Source organism: Carcharodon carcharias, chromosome 1 (genome assembly GCF_017639515.1).
Source record: "Carcharodon carcharias isolate sCarCar2 chromosome 1, sCarCar2.pri, whole genome shotgun sequence".
In the NCBI taxonomy this organism is placed as follows: Eukaryota; Metazoa; Chordata; class Chondrichthyes; order Lamniformes; family Lamnidae; genus Carcharodon; species Carcharodon carcharias.
In genome coordinates, this window is record NC_054467.1 from 174,569,714 (window position 1) to 174,595,410 (window position 25,697).

Consider the following 25,697-nt stretch of genomic DNA (forward strand, 5'->3'; position numbering starts at 1 on the left):
CTTAAATCATCCAAAAATGCTTCATAGCAAATAATGTTGAGAAATGTAGCAGCAAACTTGTGAATGACGAGGTCCCAAAATAACATTGAGATAAATGACCTGAGAATCTACTGTAGGGATGTTGGTTGAGGTATAATTATTGGTCCAGATGCTTGAAGAATTGTCTTGTTCAAGGGAATACAGCCATGGATCTTTTATGTCCACTTGAGTGGACAGACTAGGCCTTAGTTTAACATCTAATCCAAAAGGCTTTAACAATGCTGCATTCCCTTAATATTGCATTCAAATGCCAGTTTGGCTAATGTGCCCAAGCCTGTAGTCTGGAGCTTGTGCTTCAGAAGTGAAAGTGCAGCTGCTGAGCCAAGGCAGACAGAACTCTGGACTTTGATTTGCTTTGAAATGACTAGTGCTTAATCATTTTTTTAAATAATGAATTTGACCTTCAATGCTAGAAGCACTCCAAAAAAACAACAATTCTATCAGATTATTTTTGACTTGTAGCCATGTTTCACTTTAAAAATCAAAATATGCAGAAACGTTTCAAAAAATGAAATTGGATTAGCAGTGAGGAAGAGGTGGGTTTGAGCCAAACAGACAAATAATAATTGCTCCCTCAGGAAGAAATGTTTTCCAGGAACTTTTTAGCATTTTTTCCTTTCTTAGATGAGCTTAATGCCTGTGAGTTTACTCTGTGAAAAATATCTTTGCTTCTGGATGATTTTATGTTCTATTAAAATAGTTCTTATCTGTTTTGGAAATAGTTACCAAAACAGAGGTATGCATTTAAAACATGATTAACTTTAATGCCTTTTCAGTTCTGCTGGTTTTGACTTTTGTAATAGATTTGTTCAGCTAATAAGTGCTGTTGATGTTGTAACAGGAAACAGCATGAGGAAGCTGAATGAGTGGAACCTCATCAATGTGGGGTGTTTCAAAAATTTGCTTATTTCAATTATACACGTTAAACTCCCTCACATTGCCAGATACCGAAACTTAGCCAAACAAATTCCCTCAAATGTGGCATCAACATTGGCAAAAATTGCGCATAAATAACATAAAGATGAAGTTCATCATAATCTTCTGTAATTGGTTTCTGTTAATCAGCCTTAATATTTGCAACACTAAAAATATACACAGCTACCATTAGCACAGAAGAAACGGTGTATTTGACACATTCTAACTAATGTTGCTAAACACAAGTATGAAACCAGTAATATTTGATGGATATGCATGGGAGAAAGTGCACAAGCTCTCAATGATGCTCAGGGTTAGACAGCCAGCCACCTACCTATTTGGGTAGGTGACTATCTGATTGTCAAAAGGAGTGTTTCTTTGTATAGCCTTTTCAGAAGCTGGTGCTGCTTTATCATTGTTTGGAGACTTCAGGTCAGTTTTCTTTATTCTTTCATGGAATGTGGGCGTCACTGGTAAGGCCAGCATTTGTTGCCCACCCCTAATTGCCCTTGAACTGAGTGACTTGCTAGGGCATTTCAGAGGGCAGTTAAGAGTCAACCACATTGCTGTGGATCTAGAGTCACATGTTGGTCAGACTAAGTAAGGACCCAGGACTGGGTAAATTGGAATTACAGGCATAATAGTGAATCTCACCAAGCCTGTCACTGGATCATAGGGCTGAATTTTACACCCCCTGGGGATGAGTTGGCAGGCAGGGGTGGGTAAAATTGAGCATAGTGCCATCAGTGCCACTCTCAGCAGCTGCCCACACAGCCCCAGGCCAGCAGCAATTTACCCACAGTGGGGGAGGCATCAGGAGGCCACACACCGCCATTGCCCCCACCCCCAGGTCCCCATTCCTGACCCTGCCATGAGATCCCTGGACTTATCTTTGTCCTGGGCCCCTGGCACTTAGAATTTGGGGATTGTTTGTAGTACCAGAGGTACCCACCACTCCCAGGGTCACTGCTGGGACTACAGGGCTGCCAGCCAATCCAATTAGCCGGCCACTCCCTGAGGTGGGCCTTCCTCCTGATTGGGGGCTGGAAAGCCCAACCCCAGCCAATTAGTGCTCCATGTAGCGTTAAATGGCTGTGGGAGAGCCATCAGGAATGGGGATGCATTCCCTGCCAGTTTTTTTTGTGGAAGGGCAGAAAACCCCACCATCCAAAATATCCTGCCCCATGTGAAGGTATGGATATATCGCAGACTCAAACATGTCTGAACTTGATACATGGGTTGATCAAACTATTATCAAATCCAAGATATCTATACAAACAGCCATTTTTTATACTTTCTCTCTCCCCTTTTAGGAATGTAAGAATTGCTGGACAAAAAAATACAAGGTTCATCTTCTTGCCTTCTGTATAAGAATCCATATGTTTATCTGTTATATGTTTATATTAAAATACAGCACCTTATAAGATCTGAATTATGAGGAAAGACTGGAGAAAACTGGACCTACAGAACCACGTTTTATAACATCTCCACAGCTTTTTGATATGAATACTAGTTAGTTGCTGCATGAGCTTACATGTGAAAACAAGACCATTTCATTAGCAAAAGTCAGCTTCTGGAGGACTTTACAAGTTTTACTTATAAACTCATCAGTTGAAACAGATGCCAGGACTTTGTAGTAGAAATAATGGGGAGGCCATCAGTGCTTAATGTTATTAAACAGTAAATCCTGCAACAACTTTCAGTGTCTGCACATGCTCAGCAAAGTGCAGAAATCAGGGAATGGCTATCTGAGTTGCCCTGCGCTTCCACTGGCTATGCTACACTGGTACCTTGTTGAGAGGCTTGACATTGAAACACATGGGGTAGAATTTTACGCTGGCAGGATTTTACAGTCCAGTGAAAGTCAGTGGTTTTTTGAGCAGCTCGCTGCATTTAATGGCCCTGCCCCTGCCATGATGGGGCCATAAAATTCCACCCACAAAGTGTGTGAAGTTGCAGTGTTTACTCAAAAAATCCACTAAGCAGAAAGAGTTAGAGCATGTCCATTAAATTTTAAGTATTTTTTTAATGATGTGAACCCTTAATTACTACCTCTACTACAGTACCTCTCTGGCACTGAAAATTTACTTTTATAAGTGTGGAATCTCATTTCTTCAAATTTTGGTTACTATTCAAGAATTTTAAAAACTATAACTTTTAACATTGTCTTTTACTTTTTCTTCCTGTCTTTTTTTATCTGTCTTCAATCCCATTTTTCTTTCTGTCTCTGCATTTCACTCTTTGCATGTGTTTTAACATTGAATCAAATATTCTAACTTAGAATCCCTGGTTCAGACTTCACATGCTTCTTGAAAGGATTCTTCAGTCTTATTGTTTGAAGAGACATGCTGTCGCTTGCTCTGTTCACATAGGTTGCAGATCTCCTACGGAGGACACTAGGCTGTTTCAGTCACTCAATGGCCGTAAATTGTTGATCAAAACCCCATGAAAAGTCTTTGCTCAGCTACAAGTGTAGTGAACAGCAAATGCCATTCGGTTGCCGCTAATTGGAAAATCCAGGTTAAGACTTTATGATTATATCAGAGAACGATGAAGATCACCACATAGACCATAGCCCCTTGACTTGGAACCAGAAAGAAGGCCTTAATGTACATATCACAACAAAGCAGAAAACATAACAGAAGGCAAAACGATGCACAGTAGTCCAGTTAGCTCTCTGGGGAATCAGGTGTGTTACTCCTATATAGGGGATTAGAAAGTTGCAAGGTCCCAGGTTCAAACCCCAGTCTGTGCTGAGTCAGCTAATTTCAGCTAAGCAAAAGTAGGTGCACCATTATTTTCCACAGCATCCTTGAGCTATGAAAGGAAATGATCAGCCACATTCCTACTTTTGAATGCTAACCAGTGACTCTAGGAGTTTGAACATTAGTCAAAGATTGATTGGAATTAGCTATAGCATCATGCTGACACTTAATGTGAAGATATATACAGGAATAATAAAAACAAAAACAGAATTACCTGGAAAAACTCAGCAGGTCTGGCTGCATCGGCGGAGAAGAAAAGAGTTGACGTTTCGAGTCCTCATGACCCTTCAACAGAACCAGTTCTGTTGAAGGGTCATGAGGACTCGAAACGTCAACTCTTTTCTTCTCCGCCGATGCTGCCAGACCTGCTGAGTTTTTCCAGGTAATTCTGTTTTTGTTTTGGATTTCCAGCATCTGCAGTTTTTTGTTTTTACAGGAATATTAGCTCATTGGGGAAGGTATAGGATGACCCTGGACCTTCAGGTGAAAAGGAAAGCAAAAAGAAACAAAACTGTGCAAAAAAAAATGAGCTAGAGTATTTTGGACAAAAATTGCCTTTTGAATTTTGTTGACACCGCACTAGGAAAATAGGTAGGATTGAGTGATTTGGTTTGGTGGCGAAGAGTAAGGAACAGAAGATGCTATCCAGTTTACTCTCCATACCTTATTTGTGACCCTTCTAAATGCTGACTTGTTTTTCTGTGGCAACTGAAGTCTAGCTTCCCTTCCCGTTCCTGTCCTGACTTAGTGTAAGCTTAGAAAGATCAGTGAAAATACAGTCAGTCATGTGACATACAGCATCTCGGACTATTATAGCACCCTTTGCAACAACTAGTCACGGGATAATTGTAAACAATAGACTTGCTTAGTACAGTATAAACAAAATGTACAATAAACAATATAGTTAAATACATACTGTGCTTTATTCTTCACATCAGTAGCTCTTATTCATTTAAGTAGCATAAACAGAACATCTTAACTATTACCCCATGTATTCTTTAACATCACAATTCAAAATAAACATAAGCTAATCAGGGCTTCTGAAGAGATTGCAAAGGAGAAAAGTGTGTACTTTCAATTTTAACACGTTTTACCAGACTGCAAACAATTATTATCATCATACTGCAGTTTAAGTTGTCTCTTACGAATAAGCAGATGTTTGGGACCATTGTGTATTCAAACAAAACTTATCATATACTTACAAACTGACATAGAACCAGCTTTTGAAAACCTTCACTGGATATGTTAATAGAAGCTCCTGCTCCAGCAGCATGTTTCTCATATCACACAATTCACCGAAGCTGCTGTGTAGGATGTGCTTCTGATTTTGTAATCCTAAACCTTCCCTTTAGAAGGTTGTTTGTGAAATGGTTGTCACTGTCCGCTGTAATTGCTGATTTGCTTGGATTGATGTAAAACTGTGCACCAATTCAATTTATTTGATAGTCAATCAAGATGACACATTATCAGTAATCAATAAACATAACACTTGTCAAAGGTATTTCACTGCATATTTGGAAAGTTAAAGAATGTGCTTTTTCTAATACATCTATGAAATCCTTATTTCCTACTTCTTCCTGAAGAAAATGTATCTCCTGTAGTTGAGAGTTGTGTGAGCAGAAAACTTGTTCCCTGGCTTCTACCTGAAAACTGTTCAGCAGTGCTTCAAACTGCACAACCATATCCTGTTGAACCTGAAGATTGTCTTATAACTTATTTTTCAGTAAGCTACTAGGAACCTCACAGTAGTTGTGAATTTTTAGGAACAGGAATAAAGCTTTAATTTCTTGAGCTTATTCTATTTCACTGACTAAACCACGCACAACTCTCCCCAGTATGTCCCTTTATCCTTTTGTTTATCTAAAATGTAATTTGCTTTTATTTTTGCTGTAACAAGTTGTATTTTTTATATCACCTTTAATAAAGGAAAACATCCCAAGGCATTTAATCGCAGCATTAGCATGCAAACCACACTGAGTCTTTAAGGAGATACAAGGGCAGATGGCCAAGTCTTGGCCAAAGGTTAAAAGAGAAAAGAGAGGCGGAGAGGTTTAGGGAGGGAATTCCAGAGCTTAGGGCCTTGGCAGCTGAAGGTATGGTTGCCAATGGTGGAACCGTTACAATCGGGGATGCTCAAGACGCCAAAATTGGAGGAGCGCAGCTCTCTAGGAGAGTTGTAGGGCTGGAGGAGATTACAGAGATAGGTCAGGGTCGAGGCCCTGGAGAAATTTGAAAAAGAATGAGAATATTAAATTTGAGGTGCTACGTCACCGAGAGCCAGTGTTGGTCAGCGAGTACAGAGATGATAGGTGAACAGATTTGTTGCAAGTTAGGAAAGGGACAGCAGAGATTTGGGTGACTCAAGTTCATGGGAGACCAGCCAGGAGTGCATTGGATTAGTCAAGTCTAGAGGTAACAAATACATGGATGAGGGTTTCGTCAACAGATGATATGAGGCTGCAGAGGTGGAAATAGGTAATCTTGCTTCCTTGATAATTTACTAAACACCTCACAGCCATTTGGGTGAAAAAGTTCTACTTTACTTCTCTTACTCCTCACTTCCTCATTTTTATCTTGTGTCCCTGGTATTTCAGCCCTTCACCACAGTGACCAATTTGCCTAAATGAACAATTCCCCTCCCTGGTTTCCTGGAACAGCAGCACAGCTGACTGGAAATTGCCTCACAAGTGAAATACATTGATTGTGGCCTAATGTAGAGCAGGCTCAGTGGGTAATTTTGGCCTATTCCTCCTCCTATGTATTATCAGCTAGCTATTTAAATAAAAATAATTGTGTATAAATGTTGTACATGGTCCAGTGTATTATTTGGACTTGCACAGAAATATTCTGTGACATTGTCTAATGGTTGTATGGACCTGAGCATCTTTCAGCTCACTAGCATTATTCACAGAAAAGTAAAAGAGAATATTAATTAAACCATTCATTTAGAAAATAATTCCACAACATTTTGACACAATATATATTTGAATGACAAAATTTCTTCAATTTGCCAAGACTCTTGAATCCGTCATCTCTGTGGGCTGGTGTCCATATTATCACAGGTCTGCAATGTGCAACTATTGTATTTAAAACTGATTGTTGAGAAGATGATCCATGGATCGTGGAAGAAGAGCTCAGCAGAAACTGGACTTGGGATGAAAGAGAGGTGTGTACATCAAAGCAGTTTACACACCTCACATTTCATTTGCTGAGATCAACGTAAGTGTGTCTTTCAAGGGGTCAGTTCAGTCTCTCCTAAGAACATAAGAAATAGGAGCAGGAGTAGATCATTTGGCCCCTCAAGCCTGCTCTGCCATTTAATAAAATCATACCTGACCTTTGACATCATCTCCAATTTCCTGCTCAATCCCCATAACCTCTGAGTCCCTTGAAGTCCAAAAATCTTTCAGTCTCAGCTTTGAATATATTCAAAGTCTGAGCATCCACAGCACTCTGGGGAAGCGGATCTCAAAGATTCACAACCCTCTGAGAGGAGAAATATTTCCTCATCTCAGTCCAAAGTGGCCAATCCCCTTCTCCTGAGACTATGACCCCTAGTTCTAAGGTGGAATCGTCCCAGATTTGCACTAAGTATGGTAGTAGGTGGGTAAAACGATGTTTCATGCCGTATCATCCCAAACCTGCCACATTATTTATGCATTCCCAGGAAACACACCGTTTCCATGGCAGACAGCCTCCGATTCGCCTGCCACACCGTCACCTCACCGCTTCATCACGTCAGACCCCACATTTAAATTACAGCCACGCTCAGTGCTTCCAGTCCAGGACTGCATCAAAGAAGACATGGCCCTGGAAGGCAAGAAGACTGCAGTCCTCAAGCTCCTTTGGATGCTATGGAGGCCTGATGTGATGTCCTCTATCCCCTATCTAGCCACAGGAGGGGCAGCAACTTACCACTATGGCTTGGTAGGCATCGGCAGAGGTGATCAGTGCCAGTGCTGCACAGAAGTGGTTGGCCATCCAATGCAGGTAGAGGATGAATGCCCATTCAGTCAGGGTATGGAAACCATCTCATCACTCTAAACTCACACACTCAAGCCCATCACACATTTACTGGCATCTCACTCACTGCCAGCTCAAGGGACATCACCACCCATTCTCACACACATACCCTCACAAGTCCATCTGGCCAATTCTCCTCTGGAGACAGCCATCTCAGGCATCACCATCTTGAGGCCACGCGCAGATCAACATGTGCTCCCCACACACACCCTGGATTACCTTCCCCAGTATAGCTCTTGCCCTGCAGCCTCTTCCCTTACCTGAGGCCACTTCTCCCCCTTCGCCAAGCAAGCCCTAGCCCTGCAGCCATTGAAAAGCCACCTACATATGCCTAATCTGATAGGTAGAGACCGGCCGTGAGTCCCCCCTAAAAGTGATGTGGTGCTGTCTGTGAAGCCTGGCGCTGATGGCTGTGAGTGCTGACTGAAGCAAGGTAGGCAAACAAACCTTGGAGTCCCAAGTGAAGTGCAGCCAGCCAGGTGTACGTTGCTTATGTGCTGTTGTGAAACACGTTGGCGTGTTTTCCTGACCATGTGGATGGACGATCCAGTGGAGCGGGGTGACAACTCCGTCGGGCAAGCCTAATAATGATATGCAGATGTATCACAATGAGATTCCCGACACTTGACGGCGGAGAACATGGCCCGTTATCGGTGGGCCGAGCGGACAATCGCGAACTGGTTTCATGCCATCATGAAACCAACCACGTCATAAAGTCCGCTCACGCCACCAAACACGCCCAACACCGGAGGGCACGGAAAATCCCAGCCCTAGATTCTCCAGCCAGGGGATATTGTCTCTCAGCATCTCCCCTGTCAAACACCTCTTAGAATTTTATATGTTTCAATGTTTCGTTCTTCAAAACTGCAGAGAATATTGAATCTCTCATCATAGGATAATACGCTCATCGCAAGAATCTACCTAGTGAACCTTTGTTGCACCTCCTCTAAGGCAAGTATATCCTCCCTTAGGTATGGAAACCAAAACTGTACACAGCCCTCCAGGTATTATCTAACTAAAGTCCTGTACATTTGCAGCAAGTCTTCCTTACTCTTGTTCTCCAACCCCCTTGTTATAAAGGCCTGCATAGCATTTGTCCCTCTAATTGCTTGGGGGTACTTGTATGCTAATTTTGTGTTTCTTGTACAATACATTCAAATCTGTCTGAAAAACAATACTTAAAAGTTTCTCACCATTTAAAAAATATTCTGATGTTCTATCCTTCCTACAAAATTGGATAACCTAACATCATACTCCATTTTGCCATTTATTACACACTCATTAACATATCCCTTTTCAGCCTCTCCCTCACTACTGCAAAAGATGCCAGCTATGGTTCCATGTCAGCACTCCTGCCTCTGACTCAGTACTTTGTGGTTTAAAGCTCCATTCAGTTGTTTGAGCACAAAATCTAAGATGATGCTCTAAGGGAATGCTGCAGTGTCAGAGGTACCATCTTTTGGATGAGACATTTGACAAGTCACCCCTCTTGACTCTCAGGTAGCTGTCAAAGATTCCTTGGCACTGTCTCAAAGAAGAGCAGGGGACATCTATCTGGTATCCTGACTAACGTTTATACATCAAACAAGAACACTGAAACAAATTCCCTGGTCATTATCACACTGCTATTTGTAGATGCTTGCTGTGCAGAAATAGGCTGCTGCGTTTCTATATTACAACATCGAATACTCTTCAAAAGTATTTTATTTGCTGTAATGCATTTTGGGATATCTTGAGGTTATAAAAGACACTATATAAATGCAAGTTCTTAATTTACTTGGAATATCAGCCTGACTTCTATGCTGTAGGTCACAGTGGCAAGATGCTATGCCGAGAAAGCAATTAAATGCTGTACAAAAAATAGAGAATGGGAGACTGAGAAATACATTATAGGTAGAATTTTCCTCCCGTCGGGGGGGTTGTGTGGGGGCAGGCGTGGACCCGATCGGCGCCCCCGATAGGGTCCACGCCGCCATTTTACATGGGCAGGCCAATTAAGGCCCACCCAGCGTGATGCGCACCCAGCATGCGCATGAGGCATGCGGTGCCTCAAGGAGATAAGTTTTAAGTTTTAAAAGGTTAATCAAATGGAGAAATAATTTTTATGACCTGTCCCCTCATGTGAAACTGCTACATTATGTGCATTAATTTTAATGAAAATTTGTGCGAAAATTTAAAATCATTCATGAAACCTAATCCCACCTGTGGATGAGATTCCATGAAAAATGCAAAGGCCACCTGGGCTCTTCGGCTGCCTGGCAACCTTAAGGTTTGGGCTTAACTGCCTTTTTAAATGGCCTTAATAGGCCTTTGACAGTTCAGTGCCGCCGAACTGAAAATCTAAATGATGCGCGGTGACGTTGGGACGCACGCCTGATGTCACCTCACGTCATTTTATGCCTCTGCGAGCGGGCCCCATCCCCGTTCGCTGAGCTGAAAATTCAGGCCTGTGGTGAGAAAAGTGCTAAAGGAAAGAAATTAAGGAAAAGCAAAAAGGGAGAGAGAACAGAAGCGAAAAAGAGAGCAAGCCATCCATTTTTATTTATGTTTATCAGTAATAGAATTGTAACTAGAGGATTGGGAGTGGTTATATGAATATTTCAGTGGGGTTACCTCTGACAACTTTGTAATGGGACACAGCTTGACAAAAGGGAGAACCACTGGATGCAACCAACAACCATCCTATATGTACACATGCAGGAGTCCATTTCCAAGAGAGGAGTCGGAGAATCTTTTGGGTGTAAGGTTGAAGTCCTTTTGAAGACCATGAAGGGGTGGGGGGCAGGGGAAGAAAGATCCTTGTGGAGTGAAATTGTACAACTCCATTAGTGAACCCCCAAAGGCAGAGGTATTTTTAAATGAAATAAATCCGATTGTGTATGGGGTGAGAGGGAGGGGACAAGAAGAGAAAAATCATGATCTGAATGGCACAGAGAAAGAACCTGTTGTAACATTGGTAGGAGAAGAACCTGCTGAAAGAGAAAAGAGACTGATGACTTGTTGAGTGGGAGGATATAGAAGATAAGTGTTGAGATGAGGTGTGTCCAGCCCTTTTGCAGGCAATGGGAGGGGGAGGGGAATTGTTGCTGCCTGGGGCTTGCTGACCTCACAATGTCAAAAGACATAAACTTCCAGCTCATCATGAAACTGACCATGGGAGATCTGCTAATATATATTCTGACAAGGTGTAGATTTATTTTGTTCACATCCCAAATTTGGAACTTTCATGCATTCAACAAGAAATACATACATAAAATTTCATCTCTCTTGTTTTTCAAGTTTGTTTAATAGTGTATTCAACTGACAAGCTATTCCCACCGCCCATGATGCTTACTGTTGCTTAGTGTTTGCTCATGTAAGGTATCTCTTGTTACTGAAGCTGGAAAGTAGGTGTTTGTTTTTACTGTACCGTGGTTACTGCATTTCATTTAGCATGAAGCCACGTCACTCGCCAGCAGTGCTCCCTGTTTGCAGCAGTCTTAGACAGTGGATAAACAGACCAATGGATTTATTTTAATTTCTCTTTAAACTCAAATTGCAAAACAATCAATTTTCAGCAACTAAAACAAAACTGAGCTTTTTAAAATTTCTGAATCACACTGCATATTCACTAAACTTCAGTTCAAATATTCCAAAGAGCAGTTACATTTCTTGTAAAAAGATGTTTACAAAAAATGTCTTTAATGGTGAGATGTTTCTAATAGTAACTTACCATATAAAGGAATGAAGGTCAAATTACAGTGCATTTTTATTGCGTTTTACCTTAATTACTTTATGACGCATTTAAAAGGTACCTGTTACCAAAATAAACTCCCACTTTGAGCCACTGTTACGCATGAGAGCACTGAATAATGACAGGAATTTAGTGGTAAACCAGCGCTAAGACAGTGTTGCTCTAACAAGAAGGTAACAGTGGTAATGGTGTAAAGTTCAATAACATGCTTTTTACCTCTAGAAGTATAATTTTGATATATTGTGATGCATATCCTCCACCCAACACCCAGTACCTTACCTTGACCCATAACTAGCAGAGGAGATCGAAGTTCTGCCTTGCTGCCAGACCCAGTCATGAATGGTGATGCATAATTAAACAACTAATAGGAGGAGGAGGCTCCATAAACATCCCCTTCTTGAATGATGGCAGAGCCCAGCACGTCAGTGCGAAGAGCAAGGCTGAAGCATTAGCAGCCACCTTCAGCCAAAAGTGCTGAGAGGATGATCCATCTCAGCCTTCTGCTGAGATTGCCAGCATCATTGATGCCAGCCAACTTGATTCACTCCAAGTGATATCAAAGAGCAACTCAGCACACTGGATACAGCAAAGACTATGGGCCCTGACAACATCCTGACTGTATTGCTGAAGACGTGTGCTCCAGAGCCAGTCATGCCCCTAGCCAAACTATTCCATTGTGATATTGGCATCTACCCGATAATGTAGAAAATTCCCCGGGTATATCCTGTCCACAAAAAGCAGGACAGATCCAATCTGGCCAATTACAGCCCCATCAGTCCATTCTCAATTATCAGCAAAGAGAGGGAAGGTGTTGTCAACTGTGCTATCAAGTAGCACTTACAAAGCAATAACTTACTCATCATTGGGTTCCTCCAGGGTCACTTCAATCCAGACCTCATTTCAGCTTTGGCCCAATCAGAGAGTAACTGCCCTTAATATTAAGGCAGCATTTGACCGAGTGTGGTATCAAACACTGGTAAAATTGGGGTAATTGGGAATCCGGGGGAAAACTCTCCACGGGTTGGAGTCACATCTACACAAAGCATGACGGTGATGGTTGTTGGAGGCCAATCATCTCAGCCCTCGGACATCGCTAAAGGAGTTCCTCAGGATAGTCCTAGCCCAACCATCTCCAGTTGCTTCATCAATGATCTTCTCTCCTTCATGAGGTAAGAAGTGGGGATGCTTGTTGATGATTGCACAATGTTCAGCACCATTAGTTCAGTACCATTCACAACTCATTATATAATTAAGCAGTCTGTGCCCGCATGCAGCAGGATCTGTGTAACATTTGTCCTTTGTAGCAAATGCTTTCCCATGATACCTCTCTAGGATTGCAAGGTACCTGACTGAGCTTGCATAGTACTTCACCCAGCTGAAGCTGCTTTCCTACATTGCAGTCTTGTTCATGTTTCCACATGCCCACCATGCTGCTAGAAAGCTGACCGCTATCATGCATACAAGATGGTATTGGGGTCCAGAAGACATAATCAGGTCCTGATATTTGACATTTAAGTATTTAGGAGGCTCTGCTTGCCTGAGGCAGACAGCCCACTGCTGTTGGAAACCCTATAGTTAAAATGATATGAGGCACAAACATTTCAGAAGGCAATACATAGCACCTGACTGCCATTATAAACATTCACATGTCTCACTTCCACTAGACAGTCGGGGTTAAAATTAGGCCTGGTGCTTTGGAGCGTGGGAATAATGTACCCCTGCACAGTTATTTTTACAGATTGATGTCGAAAATATATTGGGAGTGAAATTTAGCTTAGGTGGTAGCTCCAAAATGGATGACAGCAAATTGGGTGGTGTGCACCAATCTGGTAATGTCTATTTAGTGTTACCACACAAGATGAAATTTACTCCCATTCTGTCAGAGTACAGAAACAAAACTCAATAGTCATTGAGCTATAAATATAAATACATGAGCGGTGGGGAGGGCAGAATTGCTGAGCTGCATTACCACCCTTCAGGACCCCTAATGCTGACCCTACCAAAGGAAGGTCAGATGTAGGTTTCCTCCCTGAAAAGGCAATGGTGAGCACCCAAGTCTCTGGTAACACAGCAAGGGCATCCACCAAGATTCAGCTGGTGAGCGGCTACATGGAGAGCTGTGATTGGCGGGGGGGGGGGGTGCGGTTGGTGCTGGGCTTTGTCAGGTTACCCCTGGAAATAACTTTCGAAATGTTTTCTGTAAAATTGGCATCATTTTTCTTCAGTGGTCTAGGCCACAATCTCATCCTGGAGCTGCTGGTGGACCCACTTCCACAAGCAGTCAACATGGTATAATCTATCACTTTTGACGCTATGTCAGCTCCCCCTGAGAGCCAGAACTATGGGAACTGGTGATAGATAGAGTTCCTGCCACCTCTTACTCTGATAGCCTTGTTTGGAGCAAGCAGATGTTACACTCCAACAGGCCATTCTTGGGTTCTAGACCACAACTCCGCAAATCTGGGCTTTCTGCAGCAGTAACACTTGGAAAAGTAACACTAGAAGTTTGTAGGACATATAGTAGACTTTTAGCCCAATTGCTCAGTCACGAAAGGCAGTCCAATAATACGGTTATACTGCATATCTTGTGTTGCAGAACAGTTTCTGCTTCTGAGTAATACGACATGCACAGTATAGCTGCAGCCACGCAATGTTAAATGTAAACTAAATTTTGAGAACAAGAATTATTTTCATATTTTTATTAATAGTTGTCTTTCCTAGTATAGAATTATTGATCCAGAGCTATTTTTCAAGCATCTTTTAGAATTTTAATGTGAAGATTGCCTTGCGCATGTGCTTCACACATGCAGATTATTTCTCCCATTTCTACACAGTCTAAGAAAGCAATTGTAATAGAAATATACACATATTTATTCAATTAACAGGAAATGCTACTCCAGCTGAAGCCTGAAATCTTTTTGAAATGTTTTTCATAGAAAGCTGATATGATTCATTTACCACTTACTGGAGCGTTGCCAGGTCCGGATCCTCTGTGGAACTCTATGCCAGGATTTCTGTTCAGCATGGCCCTTGCTTGTACAGTGTACTGGCGCTTTTGGTTCTGGTTCAAAGAAAGAGGCAGACTTTGTTAGTTGTGTGATGCCACATAAGAGTCCACTAACTGACTCAAGTGTTAGGAAGATGAAAATGATCAGATTTTCATAAAATGATGTGACAGTTTAGATGTCACAACTAAAACTGAGCAAAAACAGGAAACCCTGTCTCTTCGTGTCTTATTCGAACTGAACTGTATATTCTATGAGTGAATATTGAGAGGACTTACTGGCTCGTTTATATGGCTTTATCCATTCAGCTGTGTGATGCTGGTGTGGTTAGAAAAAAATAATTTGAAATCGTCATGGAGAGATTTTCTTGGGCAATGGGAAACTGACTCAACTACCTGGCTCAGGATAAAGGCTTTCACTTATTTTATGGAAAATATTCTGCAGACTGAATATGTGTGTTCATTTCTGGGTTTAATAATACGAGTAGACCAAAAGGTGGACAAAGAGAGAATTCTTCATTCATCATGTTGTGTTTCTGACTGACAGCTCAACAACTGTGCTTTCCTCTCCTACAGAAGAAGATCACAAAACTATTGTGGCTGCTTCGGTTTGACGACAGAAAATATATTTTTCAGAGTTTTTTTTGTTGAGAAAACATTATGAAGGACAACTCATGTGTGAGCTCTGGTCACCCGAACATGGCTTTGTGTGGCATGGTGGACCCTTTCAATGTCACTGCTAGCCCTGTAAAAAGTTCAAAAGCTGAACTCCCATTCATCTGTTTGTTCGCAGAGGAGGCCTACCAAAAACTTGCAACAGAGACCCTGGAGGAGCTTGACTGGTGCCTGGACCAGCTGGAGACCCTACAGACCAGGAATTCTGTCAGTGAGATGGCCTCCAACAAGGTAGGACTTTGGTGCCATGGGTTATCAAATGGTTTATCTATTTTGATAACCTTTGAGGCAGTGAGAAAATAAGGTCTGTCGTGATATAACACTATGATTCATGAATAAAGTTTTGTGTGTGCACACTGGCAAACCTATAAAAGTTTAAGCAATAGGAGTGATCAGAATTTGACTGATCTAGGTAAGGAAGATGTCTGCACACAGTGTATCTTGTGCAATACTACACAAGTCATATTCTGCAAATATTAAAAAAAACCTTCTCATCAAGAATCAATCCACGTAGTAAGTCGGGACTCAAATTCGTGGCCCACTCCCCAGACCAACCGCCTAAGATCAAATGTTTCTGTGTTCTGTCTATTGCATAGGAATCAACCTGAATCATATTAGTGTATCTGCAGCAAAATACTGCATGACTCCAGGTAAGAATACAGACACAAAACAGGTACAGTTTTTTTTATATGAATGCAGGCCTTGTTTATCCTCTGTCATTCAGATAAAAAGAATGTGTTTTTGGTTAGTGATTTCAACAATCGTATCACTAGCCTGTTGCAAATGAAGTGTTTAAATTGCTCTTAATCAATTTGTGTCCATTTTCCTGAGACAACATTATAGTTTCAACAAGCTAGTCTCATAATAGAATCAAAAATAGAATGCATTCTGTGACGTACCAAGAATTAATGCAAATATAGTTGATTGTCTAACATTGCATTTAGGATTACAGCGCAGTTAGTTTTTAGTAAGTTTGATGTAGAAAGCTCATTTCAATATGCAGGGCTTTTCCAGCTTGCTCTTGTTGAAATCTTTCCCTTTTAGGTGGCTTATAGGCCATGACTTAAAGTTATCTCAATTTTTGTGGAAAAAGGTGACATAGACCATATTATTAAGGTGGACATTTGGTCGCTATAGCCAAGTATGAGGTTTGGGGGGAGTGGCTGCTTGTAATATAAACATCACAATACAAGGCAAATACATGATATGGTGTCAAATCAAATAGAAAAATTATATTTGTAGATGATGTACATTTATTTTATTCTCATTTTTATGTAAACAAAGTTTATTTTTAATCAAACTGAATAGATGTGTAAAGTTGTAACAGATAATTTCTTGCAGCCTAATGCAACACAAAAATAAGGTCACATTTCAGCATCAATTCTTCACAATCATAATTCAGTTCATCTATTGAACTGTAGGAATTCACCATCACTTACTTTGGGGATCTGCAGAACTCTTTTCCACTCTTCAAGTTAGTCATTTTGTTGATTCTACATGGAACATTGTAAAAGATAAACAAAAAAACTTACAATTATATAAGGCCTTTCAAGATCTCAGGGTGTTCCAAAGCACTTTACAGCCAATGAGGTTATTTTGAAGTGTAGTCAGTGCTGTAGGAAATATGGCAGCTAATTTGTGCACAGCCAGTTTGCACAGTTATGTGATAATGACCAAATAATCTGTTTTTTTAGGGACAGTGATTGGGAGATAAATATTGTCAAGAGAAAAGGAATAACTCAAATAAAAGCAAACCGTGCTGGAAATACTCAGCAGATCAGGCAGCATCTGTGGAAAGAAACAGAGCTAACATAATAGTTAAATGTTAACTCTGTTTCCACAGATGCTGCCTCACCTGCTGAGTATTTCTAGCATTTTTGTTTTTAGTTTAGATTTCCAGCATCCACAGTATTTTACTTCTGTACCAGAGGTAATTCCCCTGCCCATTAAGATAGTGCAATGGATCTTTTATATCCTTCTGAGAGAGCAGGTGGAATCTAATGTCTCATCCAAAAGACAGAGTCTCCAGCAGTGCAACACTCTCTCAGTACTGTCCTGGATTGTTAGACTAGATTTTTGTGCTTGGGTCTCTCGTGTGGAACTTGAACCCACAGCCTTCTGCTTCAGGGCTGAAGTACTACCATCTGAATCACTAATTATGCCACAAAGTAAATGGTGGCTAATTCTGACAGTGTACACAGACAATTGTATTATTGTAAATGCTACATACTACTTCTATAAAACCCAGTATGATGGCTAGATTTGGAAATAATGTTTTCAACTCATATCTTAAAAGGTAAACAGGCATTGTCACACTTAATGGTAACTCTCTGATTGCACTGAATGTGACTTCATCTTTTACCTGTTCCTCATTAAACTGCTGTCTTTGCAAAAATATATTTAATCCTTCAAATTGGATTTAAGTGTCTTTCATCTCTGTGATGGCAAATCTTTCTGTGGCAAGATGTTTGTTGGAAATATAAAACTAAATAACAATTAATTTTATAATTAATATCTAAAGTTGGGTTGATCATCTGCTGAGTTAGCTCAATGATTTACTGATGTGCTAAAGTATGAATGAACCAATATCTTGGTTCTTCTATCCAAGCTGTGTGACAGGCTGTTCTTTATGTAATCACAGATAAACCCATTGGACTAATATACTTTATATATTGTTAAATTGCCACTATAGCCTCCCCAAATATTTCCAGGAAAGGCAAGAAGATCAGGGTTTAAACTACTCACAAAATGCTGAAAATATTAGGTAGAATTAACTGTAAATACATAATATATTTACAATTGAGTGGAGTTACTTTAAGTGGCATGTCAGCAATAAATTATGCTGCCTCTACCGCTTCATTTTCTTTCGTTCTTCCTGACCTCTGAAATTATTACCTTTTTGAAGAAAGTGTTGACCAAAGTGTCACACTTGCAGTACATGCAATGTCTTTCTCACATTGGATCATTACACAGGAGACTTTGTTTTGTGCAAAGGGAAAACATGATGGCCAAAGGACAACCTTTGTTTCTCAACTATTAGCAAGTGTTGGATAAAGCTTGGTCTGACCATGGTATTACATGGCGGAGTGCACATAGAGTGCACAAGTATGGCTTTAAGCTTTTAAAAGAAGTACAAATAAAACATAGAAATGGGAGGAATTTTTCCCTCTGCCCAGTCTCATACTAATGCTCCAGAAAACCTACCTCTTTGACCAAGCTTTTAGTTGACCTGCTTTATATCTCCTTGTGAAACTTAGTGTCAAATGTTGTATGATGATGCTTCTCTGAAGCATTTGGGGCATTTTACTATATTAAAGGCATTATGTAAATGTAAGTTGTTCCTCATTCTCGTGGAGATTTAATATTTGCAACGTGTCCTGTATCTAATATAAAAATTGCCATTTTGCTGACCACTTTACTGCACATTCCACATTCCAGCCTGTGGAAAAGAAGGTAAAATGTACTAGTTTTGAAATTATTGGCCTTCTTATTTGTATGAAAGTTCCGTGTCTATCTCAACAATCTATAAACAAAAAAAATGCATTAATATTGTGCCTTTCACATCCTTAAGATATCCAATAATAATAAAGATAGCCAATAATGTACTTTGGAAGTGTAGTTACTGACTTAATTTAAAGAGAAGGGCAGCCAATTTATTTACAACAAGGCCCAACGAACAGCAAGGGAAAAAGTGACCAGATAATGTATTTCTAGTGTGCTATTAGAGGGGTAAAGTTGGTTCGAGCTCCTACTCTTGTGAATTCTCCTACTCTTATGAATAGTGCTATGAGGTCTGTTAGGTTTACTCTAGATGGCATACCGGCCTCAGTTTAAATTCTCTGAAAGGTGGCATTTCCATCTATGCAGCAGAATGTCGGCCTAGGTTATATGCTTAAATCCTGGAATGAAGCTTGAACACATGGCCTTCTGACTGGCAAAAAAACTATTGAGGGGACCATAAATTAAATAGTGGGGACAAGGGACCTAGCTTGGGAAGATGTGATAAATATTAAAAAGGGAAGACAAGGCAATAGAGCAAGTTAGCAATAATGGAAGTGGTGATCAGAGCGTGGCAGGAAAGAATAGAATGTACAAACCTAAGAGTGCAACAGCAAATAAAGCTAGTAGTTGCAAAAATTGGAAAATGACAGAACTAAAGGCCGTCTATCTGAATACATGTAGCATTCGTAACAAAACAGATGAATTGACAGCTCAGATAGAAATAAATATGTATGACAAAACAGAATTACCTAGAAAAGCTCAGCAGGTCTGGCAGCATTGGCAGAGAAGAAAAGAGTTGACGTTTCGAGTCCTCATGACCCTTCGACAGAACTTGAGTGAGTCCAAGAAAGGGGTGAAATATAAGCTGCTTTAAGGTGTGTTGGGGGGGGGCGGTGGGGTGTTGGTTGGTTCGGGGGAGAGAGAGAGAAGTGGAGGGGGTTGGTGTGGTTGTAGGGACAAACAAGCAGTAATAGAAGCAGATCATCAAAAGATGTCACAAACAACAGAACAAAAGAACACATAGGTGTTAAAGTTGGTGATATTATCTAAATGAATGTGCTAATTAAGAATGGATGATAGGGCACTTAAGGTATAGCTCTAGTGGGGGTGGGGGGAGCATAAAAGATTTAAAAATATTTAAAAATGATGGAAATAGGTTGGAAAAGAAAAATCTATATAACTTATTGGAAAAAACAAAAGGAAGGGGGAAACAGAAAGGGGGTGGGGATGGAGGAGGGAGCTCAAGACCTAAAGTTGTTGAATTCAATATTCAGTCCGGAAGGCTGTAAAGTGCCTAGTCGGAAGATGAGGTGTTGTTCCTCCAGTTTGCGTTGGGCTTCACTGGAACAATGCAGCAAGCCAAGGACAGACATGTGGGCAAGAGAGCAGGGTGGAGTGTTAAAATGGCAAGCGACAGGGAGGTTTGGGTCATTCTTGCGGACAGACCGCAGGTGTTCTGAAAGCGGTCGCCCAGTTTACGTTTGGTGTCTCCAATGTAGAGGAGACCACATTGGGAGCAACGAATGCAGTAGACTAAGTTGGGGGAAATACAAGTGAAATGCTGCTTCACTTGAAAGGAGTGTTTGGGCCCTTGGACGGTGAGGAGAGAGGAAGTGAAGGGGCAGGTGTTGCATCTTTTGCGTGAGCATGGAGTGGTGCCATAGGAGGGGGTTGAGGAGTAGGGGGTGATGGAGGAGTGGACCAGGGTGTCCCGGAGGGAACGATCCCTACGGAATGCCAATAGGGGGGGTGAAGGGAAGATGTGTTTGATGGTGGCATCATGCTGGAGTTGGCGGAAATGGCGGAGGATGATCCTTTGAATGCGGAGGCTGGTGGGGTGATAAGTGAGGACAAAGGGGACCCTATCATGTTTCTGGGAGGGAGGAGAAGGCGTGAGGGCGGATGCGCGGGAGATGGGCTGGAGACGGTTGAGGGCCCTGTCAATGACCGTGGGTGGAAAACCTCGGTTAAGGAAGAAGGAGGACATGTCAGAGGAACTGTTTTTGAAGGTAGCATCATCAGAACAGATGCGACGGAGGCGAAGGAACTGAGAGAATGGGATGGAGTCCTTACAGGAAGTTGGGTGTGAGGAGCTGTAGTCGAGGTAGCTGTGGGAGTCGGTAGGTTTGTAATGGATATTGGTGGACAGTCTATCACCAGAGATTGAGACAGAGAGGTCAAGGAAGGGAAGGGAAGTGTCAGAGATGGACCATGTGAAAATGATGGAGGGGTGGAGATTGGAAGCAAAATTAATAAATTTTTCCAAGTCCCGACGAGAGCATGAAGCAGCACCGAAGTAATCATCGATGTACCGGAGAAAGAGTTGTGGAAGGGGGCCGGAGCAGGACTGGAACCAGGAATGTTCCACATACCCCATAAAGAGACAGGCATAGCTGGGGCCCATGTGGGTACCCATAGCCACACCTTTTATTTGGAGGAAGTGAGAGGAGTTGAAGGAGAAATTGTTCAGTGTGAGAACAAGTTCAGCCAGACGGAGGAGAGTAGTGGTGGATGGGGATTGTTCGGGCCTCTGTTCGAGGAAGAAGCTAAGGGCCCTCAGACCATCCTGGTGGGGGATGGAGGTGTAGAGGGATTGGACGTCCATGGTGAAGAGGAAGTGGTTGGGGCCAGGGAACTGGAAATTGTTGATGTGACGTAAGGTGTCAGAGGAATCATGGATGTAGGTGGGAAGGGACTGGACAAGGGGAGAGAGAAGGGAGTCAAGGTAACGAGAAATGAGTTCTGTGGGGCAGGAGCAAGCTGAGACGATCGGTCTACCGGGGCAGTTCTGTTTGTGGATTTTGGGTAGGAGATAGAAACGGGCCGTCCGAGGTTGGGCGACTGTCAGGTTGGAAGCTGTGGGAGGAAGATCCCCAGAGGAGATGAGGTCAGTGACAGTCCTGGAAACTAAAATAAATATGTATGGCCTGATAGTCATTAGAGAGACATGACTACCAGATGACAAAGACTAGGACTTGAATATTCAAGGCGATTTGACATTTAGGAAGGACAGGAAGCTAGGAAATTGTGGAGGGGCAGTTCTGTTAATTAAGAATGAAGTTAATACAATAGGGAGAGATGACCTCAGTACTGAAGATGACAATATAGAATCAGTTTGGATAGAAATTGTAAGAATAAGAATTGTGGGGGTGGTTTATAGGCCTTCTAACTGTAACCACTCTGTAGGACAGGGTATACAGGAAGAAATAATGGGGGCTTGTGAAAAAGGTACAATGATAATAACAAAGAGCTAAGTCTGAAGAAGAGTTATACAGACTTGAACCGTTAACTCTGTTTCTTCCTCCACAGATGCTGCCAGACTTGCTGAGTGTTTTCCAGCATTTCCTGTTTTAAGTTTCAGATTTCTAGCATTCGCAGAATTTTGCTTTTACCTATGTAGGAATATAATTCTGCAAAGATGAGTGGCAGGTCAGAAGATTGGACAGAATATAAAGAACAGCAAAGAATAACTAAAAGATTAATAAAGAGGGAGGAATTAGAGTAGGAGGGAAAGCTAGCTTGAAATATGAAAACAGAAAGTAAGAGTTTCTACAGGTTTTTAAAAAGGAAAGGATTAAGCAAAGTGAGCGTTGTTTCTCTAGAGAATGAGTCTGGGGAATTAATAATGGAAAATAAGAAAATAGTGAATGAATTAAATGGATATTTTGCATCTGTCTTCACTATGGAGGATACATGTAATATCCCAGAAGTAATTGTGAATCAGGAGGTGAAAGGGAGGGAAGAGCTAAAAACAGTTACCATCACCAGGGAGAGAATACTGAGAAAATTATTAGAACTAAAGACAAGTTCCCAGGTTCTGGTGGACCTCATCTCAGGGTCTTAAAATAAGTGGCTGCTGAGGTAGTAGCTGCATTGGTTTTAATTTTCCAAAATTCCCTAGATTCTGGAAAGGTTCCATCGGATTGGAAAATAGCAAACGTGACTCCTCTGTTCATGAAAGGAGGGAGGCAGAAAGCAGGAAGCTACAGGCTGGTTAGCTTAACATCTGCCATAGGGATAATACTGGAATTTATTATTAAGGAGATTATAGCAGAGCACTTAGAAAAGTTCAGTGCATTCAGGCAGAGTCAACATAGATTTGTGAAAGGGAAATCATGTTTGACTAATATATTGAGTTATTTGAAGAAGTAACAAGCAGCATGGATAAAGGGGAACCTGTGGATGTGCTGTACTTGATTGCCAGAAGGCATTTGACAAGGTGCCACTTCAAAGGTTACTACACAAAATAAGAGCTAATGATGTGGGGGCCAATGTCTTAGCATGGATAGAGGATTGGTTAGCTAATAGGAAACAGAGAGTAAGCATAAATGGGTCGTTTTCCGGTTGGGACAATGTGACGACTGGAGCTCCACAGGGATCAGTGTTGGCATCTCAACTATTTGCAGGTTATATCAATGACTTGGATGAAGGGACCTAATGTATGGTTGGTAAATTTGCTGATGATACAAAGATAGGCAGGAAAGTAAGTTGTTAATAGGACATAAGGAACCAGAAAAGGGATATAGATAGATTAAGTGACTGGGTAAACATTTGGCAGATAGAGTATAATGTGGAAAAATATGAAAATGAATTTTTCCATGTTGGCAGGAAGAATAGAAAATCAGCGTATTATCTAAATGGAGAGAGATTACAGAACTCTGAGGTACAGAGGGATCTGGATGTTCTGGCATATGAATCACAGAAGTTTAGTATGCAGGTACAGCAAGTGATTAGAAAGGAAAATAGGATGTTGTTGTTTATTACAATGGGAATGAAATATAAAAGTAGGGATCTTTTACTATCGTAGTGTAGGGAGTTGGTGAGACCACATCTGGAGTGTGAGTACAGTTTTGATCTCCCCATTTAAGAAAGGATATAAATGTGTTCAAAGCAACTTAAAGAAGGCTCACATGATTGATGGCTGGAATGGGGTTTATCTTATGAGGGAAGGTTGGACAAGTTAAGCCTGTATTCATCGGAGTTTAGAAGAATGAGAGGTGAATTGACTGAAACATATAAGATCCTGAGGCAACTTGACAGGATAGATATTGAAAAGATGATTCCCCTTGTGGGAGAGACTAGAAATAAAGGACACAGTTTAAAAATAAGGGGTCTCCTATTTTAGATAGAAATGAGATTATTTTTCTCTCAGAGAGTCATGAGTCTGGAACTCTCTTCTCCAGAAAGCATTGGAGACGGGGTCATTGAATGTTTTTAAGGCAGAGGTAGATATATTCTTGAGGGAGTCATAAGTTATCAGGGGTGGGTGTGAATGTAGAGTTGAGGCCACAGTCAGATCAGCCATGATCTTATTGAATGCGGAGCTGGCTCGAGGGGCCGAATGCCTACTCCTGCTCCTAATTTGTATGTTCTTATGTACTAATTCCAGGATGATATCCCAAATGCAAACAAAGTATATCTGAACCTCACAATATTCAAATGGATAGAGAGTCCTTTCCAAAAGATAACATCCATCATCAAAATTTGGTGAATATAAAAACTGAGGTTGGCAGCAGTTGGTAGTTATGGGATATTTTGGCCATGGAGTTCAATGGTTCAATCCAGGAGGAAAATAAAAAGGGAAAAAGAGGTCAGATCTCCACCTGAGCATCAGAAAAACAAAATATTTTTCTACAGAAGGGGTTCTTCATTTTGGAATAGGTTGACATCCACCACTGTTCTAGTTTGTATCATTGTGAAAAATTGGATGGAATTTGTTGTAAGGTACCGTTCAGTGGGTCTTATTGAAGTTTTCGTCGTCTTAAGCAGGTTAACTGTATGTATTTATTAACTACGGGGAGAATTTTCTCCCCATTGGGCGGGCCGGAAGGGATAATTATAGGTGACTTTAATCTACATATAGATTGGGCGAATCAGAGATGTATGAAAAATACTTATTAATTTAATGAACCCTTCATGAAACCGTTTCATGAAAAATGTGAAGGCCTTAAGGTTGGATGGGCAGCCGAGTCAAATTGGTTAATTGTTTTATTAATGGCCTTAACAGGCCTTTGACAGTTCAAAAGATCGGAATGACGCGCAGTGACCTCGGGACACTGCGCCCGCCCCCGCACGCTGAACAGAAGATTCTGCCCTACAAGAACTATGTACATATATATAGTAAAGGGTTCAAGCTAGGAACTATCTCCATGCTTGCTTGTGCACACAACTCTGTCCAACACTAGACTGACCCCTAGTTGTGGGTCATGTGTTTTCTTACATCAATGTGTGGGCAGTACTGTACTTAGTCCCAAGTTAACCCTTTATGTGCCAGACCCTGATACTACAGAATTGTTAACCAAAAGTCAACAATAAGAAGTAAAGCTGTTAGGAGTTTATCTCCTCAAACAAAACTAATACATTGCATTTTTACAAGGGAAAACTTTGATTTGTCAGACCTGCAAATGCATAGAGGTTATTATTTTAATTTGAGAATTGGGAATTTGCAGTAACTTCTGCATTTTGAAATTTTGATCACAGGGATATAGATTAAATAAACAAATTAAAGTGTACAAAAGTTAAATACTGCAAATGCTAGAAATCTGAAATAAAAACAGAAAATGCTGGAAATACTTAGTAGGTCAGGCAGCATCTGTGGAGAGAGAAAGAGAATTAACATTTTAGGTCTGTGATCTTCCTTCATTACTAGGGAAAGTTAGAAATGTAATAGGTTTTAACAAATAAAAAGAAAGAAGGTGAGAAGAAGAACAAAAGGGAAGGTTTCTGTTAGGGTGGAGAGCAGGAGAGATTAAGTGACAAAGGTTTCATGGTGCAAAACCAAAGGGACTGGTAATGGAACACGTAAAGAAACAAAAGATGTGTCTGGGGAAATGTGAATAACAGGATACTGAATATGGGAGTTGGTGAGACCACATCTGGAGTGTGAGTACAGTTTTGATCTCCCTATTTAATAAAGGATATAAATGTGTTCAAAGCAACTTAAAGAAGGCTCACATGATTGATGGCTGGAATGGGGTTTATCTTATGAGGAAAGGTTGGACAAGTTAAGCTGATGGCAGAAAGCAAAATAAATGAAATAAGA

The 25,697-nt window shown here is 41.1% G+C and overlaps 1 protein-coding gene across 6 annotated transcripts in view; it reads left to right on the forward strand.

Moving 5' to 3' along the window:
* Positions 1 to 25,697, forward strand: part of pde4d (phosphodiesterase 4D, cAMP-specific) — a 1,628,454-nt gene that overhangs the window by 1,525,371 nt on the left and 77,386 nt on the right. For all 6 annotated transcript variants that reach the window (XM_041186415.1, XM_041186370.1, XM_041186378.1 and 3 more), the window contains one exon: positions 15,273 to 15,385. In XM_041186415.1, the coding sequence (XP_041042349.1) occupies positions 15,273 to 15,385 (113 nt within the window). The remainder of the gene's footprint in view (positions 1 to 15,272; positions 15,386 to 25,697) is intronic.